Source organism: Corvus cornix, chromosome 5 (genome assembly GCF_000738735.6).
Source record: "Corvus cornix cornix isolate S_Up_H32 chromosome 5, ASM73873v5, whole genome shotgun sequence".
Taxonomy (NCBI): domain Eukaryota; kingdom Metazoa; phylum Chordata; class Aves; order Passeriformes; family Corvidae; genus Corvus; species Corvus cornix.
This window is the reverse complement of record NC_046335.1, coordinates 7058474-7084386: the sequence shown is the minus strand read 5'-3', so window position 1 is coordinate 7084386 and position 25913 is coordinate 7058474. Positions and strand designations below refer to the sequence as shown.

The following is a 25913-nucleotide window of genomic DNA, read 5'->3' as shown; positions in this document are numbered from 1 at the left end:
TTTAATAATATCAACATTTTCCATGGGAAAATGGCAATGATGGGTCTGCAGCTGCTTCGCTGGAATATTCCCATCTTCCAGAGGAAGCAGAGCTGACAAAGGCTTCCATCTGCAAAGCTTAGGAACTAAAAATGGTGATTCAGTGCTCTCAGCACGGGACCTTTTTGCATTTCTCTCCCCCTAAAAACAGTTGTGGTTTTCTCCTCAGTTTTCTCCTCTACCTCTGGTTGCAATGAAACTCCTTCCGAAGGAGGAATTTTCTCTAGGACAGAAATTCAGTTTCTAGCCAATACCAGGGTCAACGCCAAGAGCACGGAGCCACATTCTCCTGCTATATCCTCATCAGTCTCTGTGTTTCTTCCTTTATAAATTGAGGAGCAAGACAAGACAGCCCGTACGGAGGGGTGTAGACAGGCTGTAACTTTGCCCAGAGGCATCCCACTCCTGGAGCAGAGGCCAGAGGACACAGGCAGCATCTCATGCCATGAAATGCACAGAGAAAGCCGGGCACCTCTGTGTAACTCCAACAGCAAGCAGCACTGAGCCGGTGCATGGCTATGCCAGCCAGAATTAGTGCTGCTGAGGATAAGAAAGCCTCTGAAAACTAGACTTGCTTTTGGAATTCAAGCATCTCCACAAAGCTCCAAATTAGCCATGTACTTGAGAGTGACTGACAGCCCAAACCCTTCCCTCAGAGTACCAGGGACCAGCTCCCTCCTCCTCTCTTTCAGATCAAATTGGAAAGGAGAGGAGGATGCTGTTGGCAGCAGCAGCACCCAGCTTTTAATTAAAAAGACTAGAAATCTTTCTCGGCGTTAAAGGGCTTCCAGAATGCATTACCCACCTTCCAGGAGGGAGCCACATCTATCAGGCTAGAGGTAAAACCTGGCTAGGGCACTGTTATTATTATTTTAATTCAGGATTCACTTAATGTCAAGCCCATCTATCATTTGAGGAGCATGGATCTTCCCAGTCACCATCATTAAAGAACAGCCATCCATCTCTCCACGAATTAATCATGTACTCACAGGCAGCCCCACTTCAGCAAGACTCTTCCTCCCAACCAGCCTCGCCTTGTTAAATATTACTCTCCTCCCAGTGTTAAAAGCCAAGGTGCACTTTGGCAAAGACACACAGTTTGTTTACTCAACACTTGCTCCGAGTGTGAGATGAGCTGCCAGAGCCAGAGCCCCACCAAAGTGGCACCACCTCTGCGCATGCCAAGCAGCCAGGAAAGCACCAGGAGCAGAACCCATGAAGTCAGGCTGGGGACAAGATGACCATGCCTGGGTGTCAGCACCTAACCCCATGCACGTCTGCCTGCAGACACTTCAGGCTCTGTCTGTCCCTCTCCTGTCCACAGTGTCATCTGACTCACATCACGTACCCTGTACCCATCAGAGCTCAGCCCTGGGGTGAGCCAATGTGCTGGAGCCAGCACGATCTCCAGCTGAAGCACCAGCTTCCACCCTGAGCTGGAATGGCAGGATGGGTCTCTCCCTACACCTTTGGCGTGTCTGCACTAGGACAGGGCAGAGCTACATCGTGTTTGCTGCCAAGGAGCTCAAACCCACAGCACGGCACGGTTCAACCATCTGACCGGGCCACCAGCACCCAGTCCCATGCCCGTGCCCTCCTTTCCTCAGTCCTGATGTGAGCCAAGCAGGGTAGGGCTGACCACCCGGTGGGGAGGGCTGCCAGCATCACAGTTTAAGCACAGACTGGTGGTGATACAAGTTTAGAGCACCATGTTATTTTTTCACTTCCCTCAGGTCTTGCCACCAAGGCTCTAGCCCTCCTCTCAAAATGAGGAACCATCCCTGATGGTCAGGATACCAGCTTGAGCATCATCTCCGTGGGAGAGCAAGCTGCACACTCAACATTTTCTCCTTTAACTTGATATAAATAAATACCTGCGTTTACCAACCACTCGCCTGCCTCAACATTTTACATTGGCTGATATCCTGTCTACAAATTTTTAAACATTTCTTTAATTTTATCCACTGTTTGGACACATGCCACCAAGGCAACAAACTGATGCTGCAGCAGTCTGCACCACATGAAACAAAGCAGCATTAGTTTGGCAGTTAAGAAAAACTGACGCAACCTTAATTATAAACACAATAATTTTGGGGGCAAGGGAGTGGCTTCATGAAAAAAAAAAATAGCTACAGGCTATTTTTCAAGTCCCACATAAAAATGCTATCCACGTTCATTTTTCACTTTTGTTAGCCTACAAAAATTTAATAAGAGTTGCCACTTTAAGTTATGCACAGACAGAGGGAAAATAAACAGATATACAAATTAAAATATTATTTCCTTGGCATAAATTCAAAAAGGCTCTAAAAATTGAAATTTGGCAGACAAGGATCTTCTATTTATAGTCAAAGCAGAGGCAACCACTGCAGCTCAGGCTAAGATTCAACTTCCAGGATAAACCGTCCTCTTACAGTTTCTCACAGCAAACTCTTTCAAGCAAATTCCTTTGGGAGAAAAGTTTTTCCAGAGCCTGGTGTCATCTGCCTCTAACTTCAACCCTTTTTTACAAAGAAAAATTTCCACAGTTGTTGTTTCATCCATTTACAGACAAAACCACACCTCTGCTTCTGATAAAGCACTTTTGTGCACAAACCAGCAAACCGATTCTGTTCACACTTAATTTAACTCCCAATAAGGGAAAATGGGTCAATCATTTTGAAGTTACATGCAATGTCCTTTTTACTTCGTTTTGTTCCAGGGATACCCTCCAGTGGAGACTCCTGAATCCAGTCTACAGTGATGGAAAAAACAGACTCGTGTGTGCAGCTGAGGGCTCGGTTTTAATGTTTAATTGAGATTCTGCAAGCAGTGGGGTGCGACGAAGCACACAAAAGAACAAGGACTTCTGGAGTCCAACTCACAAATGCTTCAGAAGCCCAAGTTCAAAGCCCAAGAGGGACTTCTAAGCAGAGACCATTTAGGAACAGCCCCGGTGTCCTCCTACCTATAGACAATAATCATCAAGCTCTAGAAAGCAGGCAGCATGAGCAGAGATTATGTTGTGCTGCATCTCCATACAGAAGGGCAAACAAGTTACAACTTCAGAGACAGTTGTTTTTTAAAGAGGGAGCATGGGGTTTAGCCTGAGCCATCAGCCTTTAAGTTACCTGTTGTGAGAGGTCTTTTTAAAGTATTTAAAGTATTTTATCAATACTTTAGAAAAATAATAAGCTGAATATGACACACTGTTAGCAGAAATATGTGAAAAAAAATCTTTATTGCAAGACAAACTGGTGCTGGTAATTAAAACTCCCCTGAGTTTTCCCAAATTAACAATATAATTAAAACCGTAAATAATAACTTACATGGTATCTACATAATCTTAACTGTCATATCAATTACAAATATTCTAGTAATAGATCAGCTGATTTGACACCTCAGACAATTCCAAACTCTGGAAAAGTAAGGGATGTACTTTTGTGTCTTAGTGAAGAACCAGAATACTGCAGAACATCCCCACTGTTTTAACTTGACCCTCATCAGTGCTTCCAAACCTGTGCACTCACAGGAGAGAAGCTCAGCATTCCCACTGGTGTTCAAACCATCACTGTTTCTATACCACAAATCTAACCATCTATTGCATCATCCTTCTCTCCTTATTTTTTTCCAAGCCATACAATGTTTAGACATGACCTATTTATGGAAGTATGTGAACACATACCCTAAAAGTGATACTCAATATAGAACATGTATCAGAAACAGTTATTAAATGCTTCCTACATGACATAACAAAAACTTTTTCCAGTAGCCACCAGTAAGTAGAGTAAACATTACTTACCAGTAAGTAAACAGAAGAGTAATCTCCTGATATGTAAACATTGTACATATATATACTTTTACATGTACTTTCAGCAATATAAAAGGTAGTTTTAAGCCTGTATGAATGAGCAGCTCATTACTAAAGGTAAGGACAAAATCAGAGGTGATCCAGTTGCTGTAGTTTTGCAACTTATAACTTATCACTCGAGCTGTGCTAAATTAGCCTGTCTGTTCCCTGCCCAACACAACTGTTAAGAGAAATATTCTCACCTTTAAACAACTTCCAACATTAATATACATCACCTTTTTTGCAATGGACTAAGAGCATACACACACAGTCATTTACTGCCAATTAATAGGTGAGTGATAATTTATGGGGCTCATTTGCTGGCAACTCTCTGATGTTTCTTTAAGTATTAAAAACAGGTACCTCTAAAGATTGTACTAAATAAAGCAGCCTTTAGAATTAGTTCCTGTTACTTGCTCACACCAACACAGAGATTTAAAACTGTCACAAATTCATTAGCATAAATTTTAAAGACCCAATTCTACAAATGCTTACACACAGAGTTAACTTGCATTAACACTTGTGGCCCACTGTCAGCCCCTGGATAATCCCACTAGCAGACATCCCTGGGCATTCCAGAACTCTCTCAGTCCAAACCACCTGAAAATTTTTGCTCTTTTTTTTCCCCCTGATTCAAATGCTCACACCATGCTAACGAAACAAAACGTGTTAGCATTCCTTAAAATTCTGCTTCATTAGTGTGGTTCCTCTGCTGTGGTCTGCCAAAAGCACTCTATGATCTCCTGGAAAAGAAAAATAGAGCTGCTTAATTTCTTAACAGCCACTCAGATGAGGAAAGTCAAACAAAGGAAAACTATTTACAAGATCTAAGCCTGAGTTAGTGTGAATAAGTTACTGACTGTTTCAAAAGTAAGAGTCACCAATTTTGAAATTATATTTTTAAGTATGATGTACTAAAATGTATTAGGGATCTAATTAATGTATTAACTTGCTAACTGTATAGAAGCTGGATTTATAAAAAGGAACATTGCCTGTGAAATTGGATTCCTCAGAAATAAAACCTTTTTTTATTAAACCAGACAATCCACCTTAGAAAGGTATGCAGTATCAGCCCACATGGATCAAGTTGTATTTTACTCACCATACTAGAAAGGTTTCTAGAAATCATCTGTAAGCCATTTGAATTGATTTAACTGGAGACATGAGATATTTCTCAATTTAGCTTACGGCAGCAGCCACCAGTGAAGGAGCTGCTTGGTTGCTGAGCTGAGATCAGAGCAGACATCACCACAATCTCCTTTACATGAAATAAATTTCCTGGCATTCTAAATGCTTCTCTCCACATCACACTTCAACCAAGAGCCCTTACACAACTCTGGCATTCTGAGCATCCTCGGCCCCTCCATGCTCAAACACCTTAGGTCACCAGCTCTCACTGATCCACAGGATACCCTCCACAGAATTTTAGCACGGCTGTACTTGGATCACAGCCCAACACTGACTTCCACACACCTTTCCCTTTGGTCCCGGCCTTGATAGGGCTTTGATGCTTTGAAAAACAACAACCTCACAGCCACCTCACAGCTACCCAAGTCCTTGTTTCTTTCCCTTCTCATCCTGACTCCAGACTCATGTACGGACCAGCTCCTCGCCTTGCCTGCTCTCACAGGCATCTCTCCAGCTTGAGACAGCAATGGGAGCTTGGACATGAGGCTTATGCCAGCCATATATTACAGAAATTAAAAAAAAAAAAAAGAAAAGCTGCAGGCAGTACACTCAGTACATTTATCTCTATGCATAAATCTTTAATTTTTCCAGAAAATTATCACCTCAGTCATTGAAAGAGCTGTAACAGGGTCCTCAGGATATAAGCAAAGGACCGCATTTATCAAAGTCCCTGCAGCATCTACAACTGGTAAATGAAGCTCCTTCGTAAAAGGTCTTGTCTTCCTTCCCGAAACACTATTAGGCTGTGAGAAAAAAAGCATTCACCCCAAAAATGAGATGTTTAAACGCATTCCGGCCTTTCATTCCAATTTCTTCTAAATGAAGCTTTACTGCTTCTGAAGTTCATCACAAATAGGTTTTTTAGCAGACAGTACTTTATGGAACTGAGAAGAAGTATTTTTTATGCAAAAAGCAGTTCAATTTAAAGATAAAGTGAGCAAGCCAAAGCGGCAAAATGCAAACGTTAGGAAAGATAAGCTGATTTTTTTTTATTTCTATGGAAGAAGTGCCTAAGATCTTCAAACAGGCGTAAGGGCCACGCAGTATTAGATAATGCACAATGGACAAGTATTACAAGAATTATTCTTACTAAAGGTAAGACAAAATTTAGAGCACAGAGAAAGCATGCAACAGGTGAATAAAAAGATGAAGGGGTAGAGCATTTAAAGGTTAAAAAGGCAGAGGCGAAGACACGTGCATTGAACATAGGCACAAATGTGAGGACTGAACTAAATAAAAGGATTGGGTTTATTAAAAGTTAATTTCTGCTACCTCCACGGATGATTACATAGAAAATAACAATTTGACTAATTAGTTAATATTTGTACAGTACTTTGAATATATAAAATGATATATAAGTTAATATAATTTCAATTAGACTGGAAATGAGATAGAATTATCAGTGCATTTATTAATATTTAATAAGTTCGCTTTCAACAACAGCAACAAGCTTTACATTTTAATTGTGTGCTTCAAAACATAAAACTAGAAGGCCCTGTGAAGTAACTACAAAGTTTTCTCTACCACTATTACCAAAAACCCACACATATTAAAAACAAACAAGCACTGCTTTTTAAGCGAAATTAAGAACTCTTGATTGGAAGATGAGTGACTGCACACATGGGCCATGCCTTGTCGCTTTTTCCTTCCAAAACAGGTTCTCCTTATGACCAGGTTGTGAATTTTTATAACCTGGAGATATATCACATTTTTGTGAACCGCCTCCTAAGAGCTACTCCTCCGGCTCAGAGCAGTGAAAGAGGACATAGCCTCCAGGCACGCGGGCTTGGTGTTCTCCAGCTGACTGAGAACAGGGTGAACTAATCCAGTCCCACCAGCTGCACTGCCCAGGACCAGAAATAGTGCCCTTCTCAGGGAAGGGCTGCCAGCCCTTGCTGAGGGTCTCCCCAAAACAAGAATTCCCAATCAGGATTTCCTAAACAGCATCGTTCCCGCATCCTCATCCACACATTCCTGTCCCCTGCCAGGCAGAGGCACATCATATAGGGCCTTTCCTTGCAGATTTCTGCCATGGGCACCAAAAGTAAACCCAGCTTCCAGTGGTCTGTGCTTCCCCAAGAAGCCAGCTAGGAGCTAAATCAAACCACACAGCAGAACCTGCAGGCTGGAAGTGTCAGCATTATCTGGACTCATGTTGGGTTTCACTTCCAGAGCTGTCAGGGCAAAGCCATCAGCAGTGAGCACAGCATCCAACACCTTCATAAAACACAAAGCAGCAGCAGCAGCTCCTTACCAACCAGAGTAACTATAATTAAAAGGAAATAAAACTGCACATCAAACTGAGAAGCAAAGGAATTTTTAAGACTGTGAAATAAGTTCTTATTCATTTAGACAACTTCTATTTGATGGCATTTTGAAAGGAATTCTTGAAAGAAAAGGAAAAAAACTGGAGTGCAGAAAGAGTTATTCAAAGGTATTTTTTTTTAATTTGCCTTCGTTAAATACTATATAACATGCTCGTATTTGAAAAACATCAATCAAATTTATAGATTCGTGATAAATAGTTGTAATTATAGCTGCCTGAAAATAATTCAGCTGTCACGTTTACCCTGTCAAAGTAAATAAGGCTGTCATTTTAGTTGATGTGTGTGACTTGAGTAAACATTTCAAAGTATGAATTTTGAAGCAAGATCTTCTCGCCTGAAACAATTGCTCAAATTAATTTTCCTTCCAACTCTAATTTATTATGCTCATTTTCTTAGTAAGTACAAATTCTTTAGCTATTTAACCAAAGCATCTTGGAGTAGATCGTGGTGCATAACTCATTAATCATAGAAAATGCACAACTAAAACACATGACCTTTTGGCCAGAAGAAAAAAAGTGGCATTGGTACTGCTCCATCCTTATAGCTGTAGCACCTCGAAGCATTTAAAACACTTCAAATTTATCCCTATACCATGCATAGGAGGAAAATAGCATCATTCCTGTTCCACTAATGAAGATCTGGGGCAAAAACATTTTCCACAATTAATAAGTGACTATTTTTAAGAGGTACTAGGCTTGGTTCGATATGCTTAAGCTGCTTCCAGTAAGATGAAGAGAGACACTAAGGAAGCTTTCTATGGACAAACCTTGGGGGAACAAATATCAGAATATATTGGTGATAGAAAAATTTCCAGCTGTGGGCAACAGAAATCATGGTATTTCAGTTAGATCATTTTTTACTCAACCTATGGGGAAAGAGTATGTTGCAACTTTTCAAAAGTAAAATGACAGAAACAGGATATCTGCTTACATCATTAAAATATGGAAAATGCTACTTGATCTTTAAAAAAACAAACACACGAAAAGTACTTGGAAAATTCCCACTTTCAGGGGATCCTTCACTGAACTTGTCATTAGACTCACTGTGCTGTCTTCAATTTATTAGCAGTGCAACACTACCAAAAATGAACACTGCAGCAAAATATTTTGAAAAGTTCTGTTCAGTAAAAGCTTAAAGACAAGACTCTTCACCACTGGATTCAGGATTAATGAAAAAATCACAGTAGACTGTCAGCTTTGAGAATCAATAAATTATTTTTTCTGAGGACATGACAATACTGTTAATATTACTGACACAGCTTTTTTTGCCTTACCTGTTAAATAGGCACAGTGCTCCTTACCATCTGTGCTAAGCATTTGAGGCCTTACATAAGAGGCAAGGAGGTGTTAGTACTTTAAAATGACCATCTAAAACAGATACTTTTTTAATTCGTGGCACGTGTGAAAATAACCTAATTTTCTCCAATGCACATTTATTTTAGACTGTGTCACTGTTCAGTACTGTAAATGAAAGATAAAAGCAGTAAGACTGCACTGACCTTTTCCTTAATGTAGACTCACAAACCTTCACCACCCTGATGACCTCTTTAACAGTCCGTCGGAAATCATGCATTCTGGCCGCCACTAGCAGAGCTAGAGAACAAGCAGGGAAAGTTAATATCAAAAAGAGGGAAATTTCCTGAAGAAAAGCAGAAAACAGTCAGGTAACCATACCCTCTCTGTGTTCCTGCCTTCAGCTAAATAGCTAGAAATGCTTATGCTCAGCTGTGTCCTTGAATACTGGTGATGGACTTGACTTTAAAAAATTTGCTCTCTACCCACTAAGCTGAGCACAAATTGCACCCTGAAAAATTCCGTGCTTTAGTATTGTCATCTACAGCACAAGAACATTTCAATGATCACTTATTTTCAGTTATCATGTTTTTAGCAGAACTCACTGAATTCTGTCCTGAATAAGATCTCCAGAGAAACACTGGATGTGCCTAAGCTGGTCTCCTCATTGCTGCCACTACCATCCCTGTCTTGCTGGTGCCCAAGTGCTCTCCTGCAAGATGCTCTGGACAGCCAGATAACCAGTTGCATTTACATGGTGTGTTGATTCAGAGCACCAGCTCTGCTTTGAAGCACTACCCCCACTCATCATACAGTAGCTCACTGTGCAGAGCAGTTTTAAGCATACAAAAGTGCTTTTTTACAGAAGAAACTAAACCAGAGCTCCACTTCTGGTATGTGTTTAAAGTGTTCCTAAAGGGAACATCAGGGCTGAACTAACAACTGGTCCTTCAATCTATGTGTGGCACAGACATTTAGGCCAGGGAACCAAACTAAACCCAGTCCACAGTCCAACACGTGAGCTGCATATTGCATGGATGGATAGAGGGGGCTCAGCACCACCTGCTTCCATCTATTGATCCATGTCTGTTGAATTAAATTACTTGCTTGTGTGGACACAGCCCACGTAGCGCATCAAAGAGCAGACCGCTCTCCCATAGTCTATACTCAAATTTTTAGCAATGTGCAACAATCAAGTACTATTAACAAAAAGGGGCTAGAAATGTCAAAAAGATTGCATAGTCCTGGGTATCCAAAGGTTTTGAGCATTACTTTTCATTCGTGCATACGCATGTAAGATCTTTCAAATAAAATAAAGCACATACATGAACCCTGTGACTACCTACACTCTTTGTTACTCTGACCTCACTGGCTACTATCTTTTAACGTGGCCCTCCCAAACCCATAGGTTTTATGCAAGCATCATGACAGCAATAGATCTTGGAAAAAGATGAAGAAAGAGAGAAAAATAATTTCACAAAACAGGTCAAAGAGGGCACTTCTTGCATAAGACTCTGTGTAAAGACATAAATCAAACTCCTTGCACTAATGGTGTCATTTTAGCTGACAAAAAAACCTTTTAGCAGTTAGAGCCTGCAGAGTGGGGGCAAGAAAAGCACCAGACAGGAGCTTAAAAAAAATCCAAACTGTAAGCTACAAAGAATCTGAGCAAGTACTGTAGGAGCAAGGGCAAAAACGAAGTTAGAGTTTCAGAAGCTATTTCGATGAAGACCTATATAATCTGTAGATGCCTGACAGAACAAAACCCCAAGAATGTAGATACCACCAATGAAAGGGGAAAGTCCTCATCTGTTCCAGGCTTTCCCATCCCACCTGCTGTGGGGGAAGGAATATACCCAGGCTCTGACATACCCGCTCCACAGAGCCCCGAGGGCCGGCGGCCGGTGTGCATCCAGTCCCGCTTCATCCTCTGCAGCAGCCTCAGAGCTGTCATGGAGACCTCGTGGTTCTTATCCCCAAACTCCAGCATGTGTGCAAAACGAGGAATATACAAACATGGATCTGCAACAGAAAGGAACACAATTATGTCTAACCCTACCATCAATTTAGGAAACGCAGCGCAATGAGGCTGCTGTGTTTGTCTGGCAATCACATACTGTGCTGCAGGGCCAGATCCCCTGACCACCAAGCTTTAGAAGCACCTCTTTAGATAACCTAAAACAAAATACTTTCTTGCTTTATAGACAAGAGATCTTTAAAACACTGCACAAGCATTCTTACACACTTTTCAGTGCCCAAGGCTGCACAGGCTGACTCTGACAAGTGAGCAGTGTTACTGGTATCAGTGAAATCATGCCCAAAGTGAAGCATTTACAAAACCTTTTGCAGAATGAGGACATGATCTAGGCCCAAAACTTCTAACGTCTCTCAAAAAGTAACAAGGTAACTTGCATGTTTCATCTCAAACCTAACTACAAAGTAAGCTTCAAAAAAATTTATTTGCTTAAAATCCTCCCTAACAGAAATGTAGTTACCTTCAAAGTCAATTATAGCTGCTTCTCAGACTCATATTCCAAGAATACAAAACACTGTTTATGACAGACGCTAAGACAGACTCTCCATCAGCATAAAGTGCTGGAACCCAGTTAACATCATTAACACTAATACAGTTTACATCAGCCACAGATCTGCCTCCAGATGTATAAACTTATTTCAAGCATTGGTGTTATCAGCTTCAAACTAACCAAAATATGTCAGTATGGATTGTGCTCTGCCTAAACCAATTTATAATTTATCAAACAATCTTGTAAAAGCTACACTTAACACATGTTTACTCTTAGTTGAGATATCAATTTCTCATTTCCTGCCAGCCTTTTATCACTTGACCGAAAATCCATGATGTACGGTAAATTGTTAACTATTAGTCTCAACTCAATTTCCTCGGCTGATCCCCTGTGTGGGCACTTAAACTGATAAAGATGAAAATCCAGCTCAAAACACTGGAAAAATCTTAGGGATTTACAACTAATCAAAGCAGTCTCATTTAGCACCAAGTTCTAACAATGATGCCCTGTTGCTATCCATAATTACCAAGATCACACCATAGGTGATAATGCCTATCAGCCCCGCAGAAGCATTTAAGTGAAAGCACTTATAAAGCAAGAACTTCCAACCTCAAACTTCCTCAAAACTGAAGAAATTCCAGGCTGCAGTCCCCTCCTAAACACGACCCTAAAAATCAAAGGTTTCGGAGAACTTCACCAATCCCCATGATTCTAAGGACAGGTGTTCTGTACTTCCAAGTATGATTTTACTTAAGCCCTACTCTAGAGAAATGACCAATTCCAAATTTAACAACAAAAAACCTCACCGTTCAGAAGCCATAGCCTGGGGTTCAACATACATTTAAACTTCGCTCTTTGCACTACAGGAACACGTACAATGTTACAAAGCAACGTCTGGTTTGCTTTTCCATCTCGTCTTACCCGGAGAGTGACCAGCTTCAGCTCCTGCAGCCGCCAGAACGGAGCAGAGCAGAGCAGAGCAAGGAGCCACTCTCAGCTCTCTCTCTGGAGCTGAGTTTCAGAGCTGAGTTTCGGGAGCATTTACACATTTGCATTGTAGCTATTCAGACATTTCTGCTGACATTCATGCCCACAGGTCATTTGACAAAACATTGCACATCGTTAATTTGAATTCTGAAGCTACCAAACAGTCAGAAAATGAATACGTGGGTGGGTTTTAAATAGCAAGCCTTGAAGAAGCCAAAAAAAAAAAGTAAGAGAGTGAATATATGAATCAGAAGCAGAACCCGGGTTAGCACAGACATGTCCTGCATGGATGCAAACATTCGAAAATAAATAAATAAATAAATAAATAAATAAAATGTTAGAAGCTGCAAACTCCAAACACGTTGCTTCCTTCCAGAGGCACCAAACCAGCATGGGTGCACTGAGGGCGCCCTGCTCCCAAGGGGGTCGCCTCTGGCTTTGGGTGACCTCTGGGGCTGAAACCTCTCCACTCAAGTGAGCACGTTCCAGTTGGGCAAAACCCCGTTGGTTTTCCTCAAACGGGACGCTGGGGGCCATGAAGCAGATCGCAAGAAAAAGATGATTTCATGTTTTAAAAAAGGAGCATTTGTTTTTCCGAAGTCTTTCCCTTCTCTCCTGATCCCAAATCTGACTTGGAACTCGGACTTTTGGAAGAACTTTGATGCCACACAGAAACTAAGAGGGATGTAAGAACAGTTTGGAGCACTGTTAAAAGTGCTCCCCACCGAAAGTGGTTCCCGGGCCGGCAGGGCCGGCAGCGAAGCGGGAGCCGATCCCCGCTGCAGGTCGCCCGCAGGGAACGAGCACAGTGGCGGGGGTCAGTCCTCGCCGAAAGATCCCGGAGGATGGGCGGGCCGGGCGGGCCGGGCGCGCTCAGGCGGGGTACGGCGGCTGCGGGGAAAAGGGAGGAACCCGCAGGTCCCTCGGCCGGAGCAGCCCCGCCGCGGCCGTGCCCCCGCGCCCCGGGCGGCGGCCCCGCGGGGCCCCGCGGCTCCCCCGCCCAGCGTAGCGCGGTGCGGCGGCGCCCCCGCCCGGGCCGCCCGGGAACGGCGCTGCGCGCTCGGGGCCGCCCCCTCCGCCCCGCCGCGGTCCGCCCGCGCTGCTCCGCGTCCCTCCGCGCCTGTCCCGCTGCAGCCGGAGCGGGGGCACAGGGCGGCGCGGGGGGGATGATCGCGGGGGGATCGCGGGGCTGGCTCCCGGCGGGCGCCCGGCGCTGCGCACGTAGGCGCGGGGGGCGAATGACGGGCGGGGGCGGCCCTTCCCCCGCCGCGCCCCGGAGCTCGCCATTGGCGCGGGCGGCCGTGACGCGCGGCGCGGCCGCTGCCTCTTAGTGCGGGAGGCGGAGGCAGGGCCCGGCAGAGCCGCGCCGAGCCCGGCCGCGCAGCGCTGCATCCCACTGCCAAGGGAGCGCCCAGGGCAGCACCGCATCCCGCCCGCCGCGGAGGAGCCGGGGCGCCCCGCGGGCAGCAGCGCCCCTGGCGCGGGCGGGAGAAGCGCAGAAGAGCAGCAGCAGCAGCGGTGGCGGCCGCTGCGGGGACCGGAGCAAAGTTGGTGCGAGCGGCGGCGGGGCCGCCCGGGAGCGGGACTGCAGGGAGTCGCCGCCTCGGCTCGGCCCGGCCGCCGCGGATGTGCCCCCGCCGGGCCGGGAAGGACGGAGCGGAGCGCTGGCAGCGGGGATCAGGCGGCTGGCTGCGCTTCACCCTCGCCGGGCTGCTGCACTCGGAGGATTTGTGGATTGACTCTCGCTCTTGACCCACCGCCTCTGCCGGATTCCTGGGGTTTTGTTGCTGGATTTTGGCTTTTTTTTTTTTTTTTTTCTTTTTTGGTTGTTGTTTTTTTTTTTCACTAATTTTTCTCTACCCGTTCCTCGGGGAAGGAACTGCCTGCCGGCCCCGCTCGGGCTCCCCGCTGCAGTCGTGGCAGTGCCGTGGAGGCTGGGACCCCCCCACAAGCCAAGGTGAGCGCTGGCACTGATCCGACACAGCATCACCCCTTTCCCTCCGGAAAGGTGCGTCGGGCCGGTAACCAAAGAGCGGGCACACACTCCTTAAAAACCAAAGGCCACCCTGCATCTAGAAGCGTACAAAATATCCTCATAGTGGGACTCGCATTTGGGATCTGTTAGTTCTCTTGCTCATGCCACTGCCCCCTGGTTGCCTCAATGGCAGGATCATGAAGTGTTTGACTTTTTTTCTTCTGCTTCCAGAGACCTTAAAGAAGTCCAAAAAGAGTGTGAGGTCAAACGGCAAGGTGCCAGGATGCTATGAGATAGTGCCCCTGTCCCTGAAGAAGAAGATGGCTGCAGAACTTTACCCTGCCAGCACCAACACTAACATTGCAAACAGCAACGCCGCCGCCGCCGCCACCGCTGCCAACAGCAAGAAGAACGCCCTGCAGCTCCAGCAGAGCGCCCAGCCGCCCCCGCCGCCCCAGCTCCAAAACCTCAACAACAACAACTTGGAGAGCGCCAACTGGCAATCCTTCCATCCCACGCTGCGGGAGAGGTAAGGGCCAGGCCGCCGGACCCTCCCCGGGCGGGCGGGAGAGAGAGAGGCGCCCGCCCTGTGCACCTGCGCCGCGGCTAGGCGTGAGCGCAGGGATGGGCTAGAGCCCCGGGGGCCGCCGGCGGGAGGCTGGGGCGCCGGGCGAGGGGCAGCCCGTGGCTAACGGGGCTTCTCCCCCCCTCCCCTGCTTGCAGGAACGCGCTGATGTTCAATAACGAACTCATGGCTGACGTTCACTTCATCGTGGGCCCGCCAGGGGCATCCAAGAAAGTTCCTGCCCATAAGGTTTGTGCAGATAATTTTTAGCTTTTTAATGCTGCTGTGCAGGTCGCCTTCTCCCCCTGCCTTACAACTAGGTTCCACTTTTTTTTTTCCTAATTATAGCTCTTGTTTAATCCCAGAAGTAATTCACATACACTGCAATTAAAGGGAACAGTGTAAGGCAGTGTTCTGCTTCCACTGCAGCTTGTAACTTTCGCTAAATGTAGCTTTTAGGAAAGCCAGCATGCTCAGCTGTTCCGGATCCATGTTACTGAGGCTTCTCTCTCTTTTATTTTCCAGTATGTTTTGGCAGTTGGTAGCTCTGTCTTCTATGCTATGTTTTACGGCGATCTTGCAGAGGTCAAATCTGAAATCCATATTCCAGATGTGGAACCTGCAGCCTTTCTAATCCTATTAAAGTAAGTGGCCACTACAAGTCTGCTAATTACATGGACAGAGTCAAAGTAGCTTATAAAATACACATCTCCTAATTGGCATTGTGCAATATGCACTTATTGCTGTTTACTTAATGTGCTGACAAATACTGAATGTCAGATTCACTGCCAGCAAAGACGACTATAGATTATTTTCATGGCCTACTTTTTTTTTTTTTTTTTTTTCCCTGAGAAACTAATTTTTTTTCCCCTGTCTAGATACATGTATAGTGATGAAATAGACCTGGAAGCTGACACAGTTCTGGCTACACTGTATGCTGCCAAGAAGTACATCGTGCCGGCCCTAGCAAAGGCTTGCGTCAATTTTTTGGAGACCAGCTTAGAAGCAAAGAATGCTTGTGTCCTGCTGTCTCAGAGCAGGCTCTTCGAGGAGCCAGAACTGACGCAGCGCTGCTGGGAAGTGATTGATGCTCAGGCAGAAATGGCACTGAAGTCAGAGGGCTTCTGTGAGATAGATCAACAAACACTAGAGATCATTGTAACCCGGGAAGCACTCAACACCAAGGAAGTGGTAGTTTTCGAAGCTGTTCTCAACTGGGCAGAGGCTGAATGCAAAAGGCAAGGGCTACCGGTTACGCCGCGCAACAAGAGGAATGTATTAGGGAAAGCTTTGTACTTGGTGCGGATTCCAACCATGACTTTGGAAGAGTTTGCCAACGGAGCTGCCCAGTCCGACATCCTCACCCTTGAGGAGACTCACAACATATTCCTATGGTACACAGCTGCAAATAAACCCAAATTAGAGTTCCCCCTGACAAAAAGAAAAGGACTCGTGCCTCAGCGCTGCCATCGGTTTCAGTCGTCTGCATATCGCAGCAATCAGTGGAGGTACCGGGGGCGATGTGACAGTATTCAGTTTGCTGTAGACAAACGGATATTTATAGCAGGACTGGGATTGTATGGGTCAAGCTGTGGCAAAGCTGAATACAGTGTCAAAATCGAACTGAAGCGCTTAGGTGTTGTCCTTGCTCAGAATCTGACAAAGTTTACCTCCGACGGCTCCAGTAACACCTTCTCTGTGTGGTTTGAACACCCTGTGCAGGTTGAGCAAGACACATTTTACAATGTAAGTGCTATTCTTGATGGTAATGAACTCAGTTACTTTGGACAAGAGGGAATGACTGAAGTGCAGTGCGGGAAAGTGACGTTCCAGTTCCAGTGCTCCTCGGACAGTACTAATGGAACCGGAGTACAAGGAGGACAAATACCTGAGCTCATTTTCTATGCATGATGCATTTCACCTTGATTGTATTCCAGTGCTGCAATGATGCACATTAAGGGATTTTTTTGGTTTTACTACGAACTCTGCAGCAGTATGGAATGTTATGCTACTTACCTATCTGCTACATCAGGCTATACAAATAAGTGAAGGAATGCTCTTGAATTTAATCTTATTTTATTTATTCATAAGCTATTTGACTTAATAATTAAGACTGCAACATGCAGAAAAATGTTAAATTTTGCACGTACTGTGCATTTATTTTGTATATAGATAACTAACTTGCAGACTGCAGCTGACTCAAACAGAATGTTCTAAACTAGAGCAGTTTATGAATCTGTGAAATATAAAACATTTTTACTTGCCCTAAATCCTGTGTATTTGATCTTTGCTGACCTTATGGCTTGTGTATGTTAATTCATGTACAGCTAACAGGGGTGATGACACTGTAGTCTGGTCCTTGTGTGCATCCACACCCAGCAAATAGGAAGGTTCCCTCTCTTGGTAACTGAAACTATCCATCAGCAGCCTTTATTTTCCCTTCCTTAGAAAAGGAGCTGACATTTGTGGAAGCTCAGGGTTTTTTGTGTGTTGCCCAAGCTGAAGACAGACAAACCATCAATGCAATCAAAGCTGATCAAAATCATCCTCTGGTTATATTTGAAAACTCTGAATGCCCCTTCACTCGCAGCATCTGTTAACCTCCAGCCTGCCCACCAAGCAGCAACACTGCCACTTGATCCTGTCAAACTGCACCCCTCCCTTGAATGGCCAGAGTCAAGACACACAGATGAAGTTAATTAATTCAGTGACAGGCTGCATCACAAATTTAGCTCAGGGCTGTAATACTGGCAAGTACTATCTGAATTTACATCCCATCCTTATACAGAGCAGCAGACATTAGAGAAATACTTGCAAGATGGTTTTTAGGTTCACTTAAGATTACTAATTAGAAATAAGCCACCTTAAAAAAAAATAGCTGTTGGATCTTTCTTCCTGCTCTATCTTTTTTGGAAAACACAGTCTCAGGCACTATCAGCAGTCATTTCATGGTAGTACTTTTCTCAGAAAGTGATAAAAGTACATGTTTTTTCTTAAAGGTCTGATGATCATTACAGCTGAGCCAATTAGAAATATTTACTAGATTTTATAAATCGTACAATGACCTTGGAAGAGAGTACTCAAACAGCAGTCTCAACCAGTATTTTTTCTGTGTATAACAAGTACCTCTACACCTAACATGTTTGCCTTTTCCCAAGCTGCATTAATTTTCACCTTGAAACTAAGCTGCAATGCAAATCCTGCCTGTTTTCTCTCTCTCTAAAAAACCCCAAAGAATGTAATGAAAAATAAGAAGGGAAGTGAGTTAGTGAAAACAAGACCTGTCTACCAGAGCTGGAGCTGTGCTGCCGAAGCCAGGTGGCCACAGTGGCCGATGGCTGCGCGGTGCCGCACACCCCGGGCGCTGCTGTGGCGATGCTCCCTGGGTGAGCTGCTGCTCCCCTTGCTGCAAAGGCAGCAATCCTGTGCCAGCCCAGTACAGCTGAAGGGGTGTGCCTGCACTGTTGTTCTTCAACACAGCCATCTGATTCTCTCAGTACAGATTAAGGAGAGTGGGAGTGAGAGTGGGTAAAGATGCAAGGCAGATAATTCCTGCACAGAGGTGGATAACAGTCACAAGACCTCACTATAAATGCACTCTTTTATCTGGAATTGGCACAAATTCCCTTGGCTTAAACCCACAACCTAGAGAATGGCTTTCATGCCCTTTTGACAGGTTAAAACCCACCTTCTTATCACAGTTATGATTTCAGTATTGACTTATTAAAAGTTATTCACATGTTTGGAAAAAGTTGCTCCTCATTTTCCATCAAGCCACTTGTATTTCAAGCACTGAATATCTCAGCTACAGGTGATGGACAGATAGGAAATTTGGCAAATACTTATCAAATGTTGCATCTGTGGAACTGAAGCATGACAGGCCTGTAGGAGCTTGCTGACACACACAAATTTGTTACACATCAGTCCATTGTCTTAGTATAGCCTAAATTACTCTTGGAAAAAGCAACAAAAAACTTGCAAAAGAAAACAGCATCTAGTTCCAAAAAAGCTCTTAAATAAAGGAGAACAGGCTCTTAGAGTCAGCAATGCTCCTCTGCCTGGATTGATTCCAGCTTCACTTTAAAGTTACTACTTGGGTATTAACATACAATACTATGTATATATACACATATACATACATATTTTTGTCAAGTAACCATGGAAAAGCCAAATCATTAATAAAATACCTATTGCTGGAGCATTTATGCAGAGTTCTCTGGCCAACAGAAGGAAAGTTTTTCCCAGCACATAGACATTCACCTATTAAAAGACAAAAAAAGCATTATGTTAATCTTAAACCACAAATGCTTTTAATAGAACATTTATATGGGAAGGAGAAAACCCCAACTTTTGAAATCTTAACCTGCTCAAAAAAATTCAAGTTATACAAGCAATATTCATATGTACAGGATAATACTCAGTGCTTGTCAAAATCTGCACAAATTAGCATTGTAAATCAAAGCATAAGTTTATATTGAAAAAATTATAAGAAGTCGTTCATCATGCTCTTTATGGGCTCAGTGCTGCTCTGTAGTACAGTTTTTCAGTTGTCACATTACATCATAAGGCATTAAGTAGACTTCAGTGTAATATCAGTATATATATAGAGTGTCATTTATCTTGCACCATTACAAAACCTGAGCAAATACAAGTCAGTGCAAATTTCAGTTCTGCATGATCATCTGTAATGGCATAATTAAGTATTGCACAAGCACACACCAAACTTTTCACCAAATCAAGGAGTGGTGCTACATGCCCCAAGGGTTATTTGTCATTTCTTGCTGTTTGGACATTGGCTCAGATCACATTCAAAACATTAAGAAAAAAAAAAAAAAATTCAGGAAAACCCTAAACCACACCAAACCTGCTCAGGCACCAGGGACAGAGCTCTGCTCCCCTCCCCTCCTCTACTGCTGCACCCAGGAGGATGTAAATTGAGGGGAGGAGTTACTCTTCATACTCTGATTTGCAATTTATAGCCCAGATAACTGTATTTGTATTTTACAAGTCTGAGGAAGTTTTCTTTCTCTATCTTAAGATGTGTTTTTGTGGTCAGCAAGAAAGGCAGGATATTCTCCAGCTCCCAATCAGTCTCAAACATTCCCACGGAGCTCCATGAACACCTTGCTTCCCCCAAGGCATATGTAAAGGTCAAGGTTAGTATAAAAAACTCCATCCTCCTACACTCCAAGCAGGTAGGTTTCTATTTTGTTTGGTTTTTAACAATGGTATATATTCTACTGCTTTTATGGAGCAAAACTGCCCCTCTCTTTCCTATGCCTGGATAGTGAAGTTGTTTACTAAGCAGTGAATTACACAACTGAGTTGATGATTATGGTACGAGCCTATGGAATTAAAAAACTATTGCTCTTTCCATTTCATCAAAGAGCTTTGCCAACATTAGTTTAAAAGCAGGCTTTCCTCCCAAGTGTATACATGCTTCTACTAAGCTAGCAAAAATATATGTATCTCAGCAACAACAACCAAACCCCAAAACAACCGACATATTTTCACCTAGCCCTTCAAAATGTTTGCGTGAAGATGTTCTTAATGTGTATTTTTCTCAAATATATAAAAAAATCAGGAATTAGAACTTCAAAGAAATCCTCAGAATGATCACATATCCTGAAAGTGACTGTGCAATCAATTATACGTGATATGATGGTAATTCATTCCGTATTTAGTGAAAAGTGAGTCTCTTCCATGCTGTGTCTGACCAATGGTTGGAGTGGCATAGAAGATGCAAAAATACAGCCTTAAATTTTACTGCCCTTTTTTTTCCTGAAATAGCAGACAACATAGAAGCACTATTTTCGGGGAAGGAAAAGAGCAAAACATACCCTCTGAAAGAGAAGTATATTTTCTAGGAAGTAAGTCACCAAATTTTATACAGAAAAAACAAGCACCTAGTGAATCTGGCAATTCATACTGGAGTCTGAGAACATGTGACTTTCCATGAGCCACAGAGACAGAACAGATATCACTAAAGCAAAGTGTCTGCAGTGTTTCAGTTGGCTTTAGATTTTCTGCAAGCTCAAAAGGGGTTGTTTTGACCTCTTGTCTAAAAAATATTAACATAAAGAATGAGGGTTTGGCTGTAATTTCAGCCTTCTAAGCTGGCTGACCAAGTTACTATAAATCTTAAACCTCATCACTTAGATCTTGTTCTGCAAGGACGATTTCACTGCACAAATCAATAAAGTTACTTCAGTGGAGCCAAGTACATATGACGTTTCCATTAGAGACTTCACAAACTCATGTAGTTCCTTCATTTTAGTCTAGGAAAAAAACCATAAAACTCTAATCCAAATAAGTATTTTTCCTTCTAGCCTTTTTCCTTGTCACGACATCCAAATGCTAGATGTTTGTCACCATCAAACCACGTCACTCTCTAAGAAACTCCTCCCAAGCAAACTTTCCATAAATGCAATAATAAAGAGCAAATAAATATGAAGAGGCATAAAGAAGCAGGTATTTTTTTCTAGTGAAGTTCTAACAATCAAAGTGATTGCCAAATTAAATCTAAAGCAAAGACAAATGAATACTAATGTGCTCAATGACTATCCTTTCCTTGGCATAACTAAAAGTCTCCTGATCCATGGTTTATTTGAGAAGTAATGCACTTAAATCTAACCTGCTTTTCCACTTCACTCACATCATCAGTGTTTTATGACTGACTTCAAGGTGCAGGCAGTGTATTTGCACAAAATAATAAATTAAAATAAAAATGGCAAATGAGGGAATTTCTTTCTTTTGCTCACAAGTACATTTTTTTGTAGTTTCTGGTTGCTACCAATTTAGAAAGAAAGCAAAATATACAGTACATTCCATGTTCCGTATTATTTTCCTCATGAAGCTCACACATTTTTAATGCCAGGGTCACAAAAAGAATCAGGAATAGTAGACTGCTTCCAGTTTTCCTGGCAAATCAGTAGGAAAAAAGACTTCAGGCCCTTCTCAACTTTAAAAGTTAACAGATATTCACAGGTTCTGGGGCACTTCTCATAAATGAAAAATTAAAGATGGCATAAAGTTCACCCAGAAATCTGTAATGCCATTGAACTCCTGAAACATGATATTGAAGATCTTCTGGGTTTAGTGGAAGGTGGCCCTTTCACTAAAATTTCACTCTGCTATCACTGGTTTCACCTACTACACACACACAAATCCCGTGATAGATGAGATATAAAACAGGCATTTAGAGAGGGTCTTTCTTTACTCTCATCATTTGGTTTTTCTGCACTCCATTAAGCTTAGAAAATTAAGAGAATTAATTTAGAGGCCTACTTTAATTTCTAGTTCTTTCTTCATTAAGAACTTCTTATAAAAATTCATATACTCCAATCCATCAAAAGCTTAACGCTCCAAATTTAGAATCATATGACATTTGCATTTATAAAACCTAATGTTATATGAGTTCTTAGAATGGCGAATAAACAAAAATGCCCTTCTAAAAGGATGTCTCTGGCTTAAACTTGAATTGCTGCAGCTTTGACGCTTACCACATCAACTTCAGCTTCTTTTCCCCTTAATTTAAAAGGATCATTCTGAAAAAAAGTATTTCTCCAAACTCTCCCCAATGAAAACTGTTGAAGTGAGACAATTGTTTTATACACTTTCATAAGATGTGTGCTCTTTTTTTTGCAGATTTTCACCAGATATTAAAATTTTCTAAACTTGCTTAGGTTTAAGCATCAACACCTAAGACAAAAGAAGGATGTCAACCTCTGTTAGAGAGGAGATTTTAAAATATCTGCAAATCCTGATAATTTTTACCACATTCTCTTACATTCAACTCGTATTTAACAGAGTAATTTTACAAGCATGTGGACCCATCACAGATTTTTTATTTTAAAAAAAAAAGCAAAACAAAAAAACAAGTAGGTTCTTTAGCAGGAAGATATTTTTCAGACAAAAAAGGATGTGCTCACCAAGGCACTGCAAAAGCCTCTTTTTACAGGAGACCTTAAGATTCTCTAACATGTTGTCCTTTACCAATAGTTAATTTCTGTTCTCATTATCAAACACATTATGTTAATTAAAAGGGGCATTTAGTGAAGGAATGGCTTCCAGTTATTCAGTTACATCTTCACAAGATCCTTCTACTTGTTATGCTCTTTGCCCTCCACAGTATTTGTTGGAGACAGTCTTTTCATTTCACATCTGTCAGTCATCAGACACTGATTTCAAAGGGACACTTCCAGAGAGACTCTCATCCTTTCATAATTTCCTCTTGCTTTCACATCATGCCTGATCTGTTCACAAATACCAATATACTTCCACTTTCAGAAATAACAACAAACACCTCATTTCCAATAACACAGGAATTCATCAGTCTAACACCTTCCAGAATTTTAAACTCTCTTTGGGAAACAGGGAATCTCCCATTCATACAGTTACCAGGTTACCAGGTCACGTTAACTTCTGAACAGTAGCAAAAAATAAAGCTGCCACCACTGAATGGAAGGTTTTTGTTGACCCTAAGTTCCATACAGTTATAGATCAATAACCCTTCTACGAGCAATTTCCAACAAGGCTTTTCAAGACCATAGTGTGGCATTCTGGCAAAGTACTACAAATGGTGACAGTGGTTAAGATATTCCTCTAGAAAGACAAAGACCGGGCAGTTGGAACACGATGAGAATTCACACTGTGAAACATCCATGGCTGCTTGCCTAAATAATTAAGCAAGCATGAAAAGCAAATGAGTTTTTAAGGAGAGTGGCTGTTGCTGGGGAAAGAGGCACCTGTGGTTATTTGATTCATTATTAACATTTCTAGTGTAGTAATGCCTGAAGGTCCCAACCAGGTTGTTTAAATTAACTCAATCAACAGCAATTTGCATAGGGGCAATAAAGGCAAATACAGTCAACATGTTAATAACTTTAAATGAACAAAGGGTATTAAAAACTGAAGCAAACCAGTACAGTCTTTAAAGAAATACTCTGTTTTACCTTTCTCCGTGCAATAAATTGAAACTTCCTGTTTTTTGGATCCATACTGCAATTAGAGCAGTCAAAAGGTAACACACAAAAATACAAACAAGTACCAAACTCGGCTTGTCAGGCTGTCGTTCAAAAGAGACACAAATCAAAATTAAGCAGCTTCCTCTGATACTGTGCTTTAAAGCACTGCCTTCAGTCTGGGGACTCCAAAGGGAGACTCTCCTTCTGCTAACACACAGCAGTACAATAAGCCATCATCAAACCATCTATGCAAGAAAGTCAGAGAGTAATCATTTGCTACACTCACAGAGGAATCAGGGAGCCCAATGCTGCCTTTAGATTAAATAAATGAAAACAAGTGTCCAAAAATAACTCACAATAAAAATACGTCTAGACAAGAAAGTACTGTTACCTGGCTAGACAAACTGAAGATGAAGACATAGGGGTGAGAGTTGTGTTTTGAAGCAGAGAAGAGACCAAAGGAGGACTAGACCAAGCAAATACTAGTTACTGATTTTCACGTCTTGTGCATGCTCTCCCCTTACCTAGAACCACAGTATAGTTCAGGTTGGAATGGATCTCAGCAGGTCTCCAGCCCAACCTCCTGCTCCAAGCAGAGTCAGCCACAAGAACAGACCAGGTTGCTCTGGATCTTGAGAGCCCTGATGGATAAAAACTTCAAAACTGCTCTGAGCAACCTGTTTCCACACTTGGCTGCCCTCAGAGTGAAACACCTTTTCTTGGTATCAAGTAGAGACATCCCATTTTAATTCACTATGTCCATTGCTGGTAATTTTCCTGCTGCACACTTCTATAAAGAGCCTCACTCTTCAGATGTCTAAGATCTCTTCAATGAACATCAGCCTTGTTTAACAGCAGGACCCACCACAAGGCACACTAAAAATTATATTCTACGAGGCTGAGACTGGGGATCAAAGCACTGCCAACCCCTCTTCCCAAAGTCTTTTATGACCCCATTGCAGAAACCATGACACTGGAGATGACAAGAGACTAAAAAAAAACCCCAGTCATTTCTGAGGATGTGAAAGGCAGCCTTTCACCACACCAAGATGAAACTTCAGCCAAATAGTTCTCCAGGTGCAAGGAATGGGATGCTAGGAAAGATGGGAGAAAACCTAAACTGTTCAAAACTTGGCCAAGGCTAGACAGGCTTTGCAGCTCTCCTAAACAAGTCAGGCCTGTCGCTTAGATTGGACTAACAAAAAAGCAAACAAAAGGCCTGATTGCAGACCTCTCTAAGGACTATATTTGCAAGTAAAATGCAGGATCTGAAAATATAAGCAAGTACTTTCCCTGTCAGAGACTGATGACTGGTCGTCCTTCCAACTCAATCAACAAGCAGCACAACTGCTCGGCACAAGGAAGGCGCCTGATTTGTACCAGTGCTCTGGACATTTTCAGTTCGATTCAGATCATGCTTTGAAGTCCAAATGTATCAGAGGCATTCTGAATCTGACAACACTTTCAACAGGAGATTTCCAAGACATAAGATGTACTTCACGTGAAGATTAAACAGCAAAGAAATTGCCTTTCCAATTTAAAAAAAAAGACCAAAAAAAAAAAAAAAGACATTTTGTCTTTTCCCAAGATGGCAGCAATTTTGAAGCTCCAAAAATTATTATGAAAATGCAGCAGATCTCCAGTGGAACAAGACAAACTCCCACATCTCAGTCATCAGCATAAGAGGAAAACGACTTTTTAAACCGACTGCCATTAACAGTGAAAATTAGTCTCCTCTATTGCTAAGTTTTAGCAGCACTATCCTAAAAGCATATTACACAGTAGGGGACAGCTTTTTTTTTTTTTTTAATATATTTTTAAGTCCCACAAGCAACTGCAGGAAGACAGGAAGGGAGGCTGTACAACAAGTACAAACCAGAGCCTAAGAGGTCATGCTTAGGATTTTCTCTACCCTCTTTTTTTTAAAAAAAAAAGAAAAGGCTAAACAGATCAGCAAGAAAGAAAGAATTTAAGATAGGTCATTAAACAAATACTGAGTTGCAGGTAACAGCAGGTTCAGGACATGGTTTAGTGGTGAACATGGTGGTGGCTGATGGCTGGACTTGGTGATCTTGGAGGTCTTTTCCACCCTTAATGCTTCTATGATTTTTTGCCTTCAAATGCACTGAAACTTATTTCAGGGTGTTCAGTAATTCAGCCAGTAGCATCCATGAAGACAATCTGTAAGGACATTTCATGGGGTGACTTTCTTACAGAATTCCT

The 25913-nt window shown here is 42.6% G+C and overlaps 2 protein-coding genes across 4 annotated transcripts in view; one reads left to right on the top strand and one right to left on the bottom strand.

The window, feature by feature from the left end:
• The window catches only part of BRF1 (BRF1 RNA polymerase III transcription initiation factor subunit), a 172966-nt gene that overhangs the window by 75780 nt on the left and 71273 nt on the right, over window positions 1–25913 (bottom strand). Inside the window, exons 5-7 of one of the 2 annotated variants that reach the window (XM_039553444.1) lie at window positions 18912–18984; window positions 10545–10694; window positions 8879–8972 (exon numbers count right to left, since the gene is read on the bottom strand). In XM_039553444.1, coding sequence (XP_039409378.1) covers window positions 8879–8972; window positions 10545–10694; window positions 18912–18984 — 317 coding nt within the window. Of the gene's footprint in view, window positions 1–8878; window positions 8973–10544; window positions 10695–12118; window positions 13028–18911; window positions 18985–25913 lie in introns of those variants that run through there. The other variant, XM_019282153.3, reaches the window with a different exon arrangement.
• Window positions 13526–16994, top strand: BTBD6 (BTB domain containing 6). 2 transcript variants are annotated; one of them, XM_039553446.1, is made up of 5 exons: window positions 13526–14141; window positions 14391–14688; window positions 14883–14973; window positions 15250–15368; window positions 15603–16994. In XM_039553446.1, exons 2-5 carry the CDS (start codon window positions 14480–14482, stop codon window positions 16633–16635), a joined length of 1452 nt encoding a protein of 483 aa, XP_039409380.1. In that variant the 5' UTR covers window positions 13526–14141; window positions 14391–14479; the 3' UTR covers window positions 16636–16994. The 2 variants fall into 2 exon arrangements, with proteins under 2 accessions (XP_039409380.1, XP_039409379.1); XM_039553445.1 differs by having other exon boundaries at window positions 13526–14688.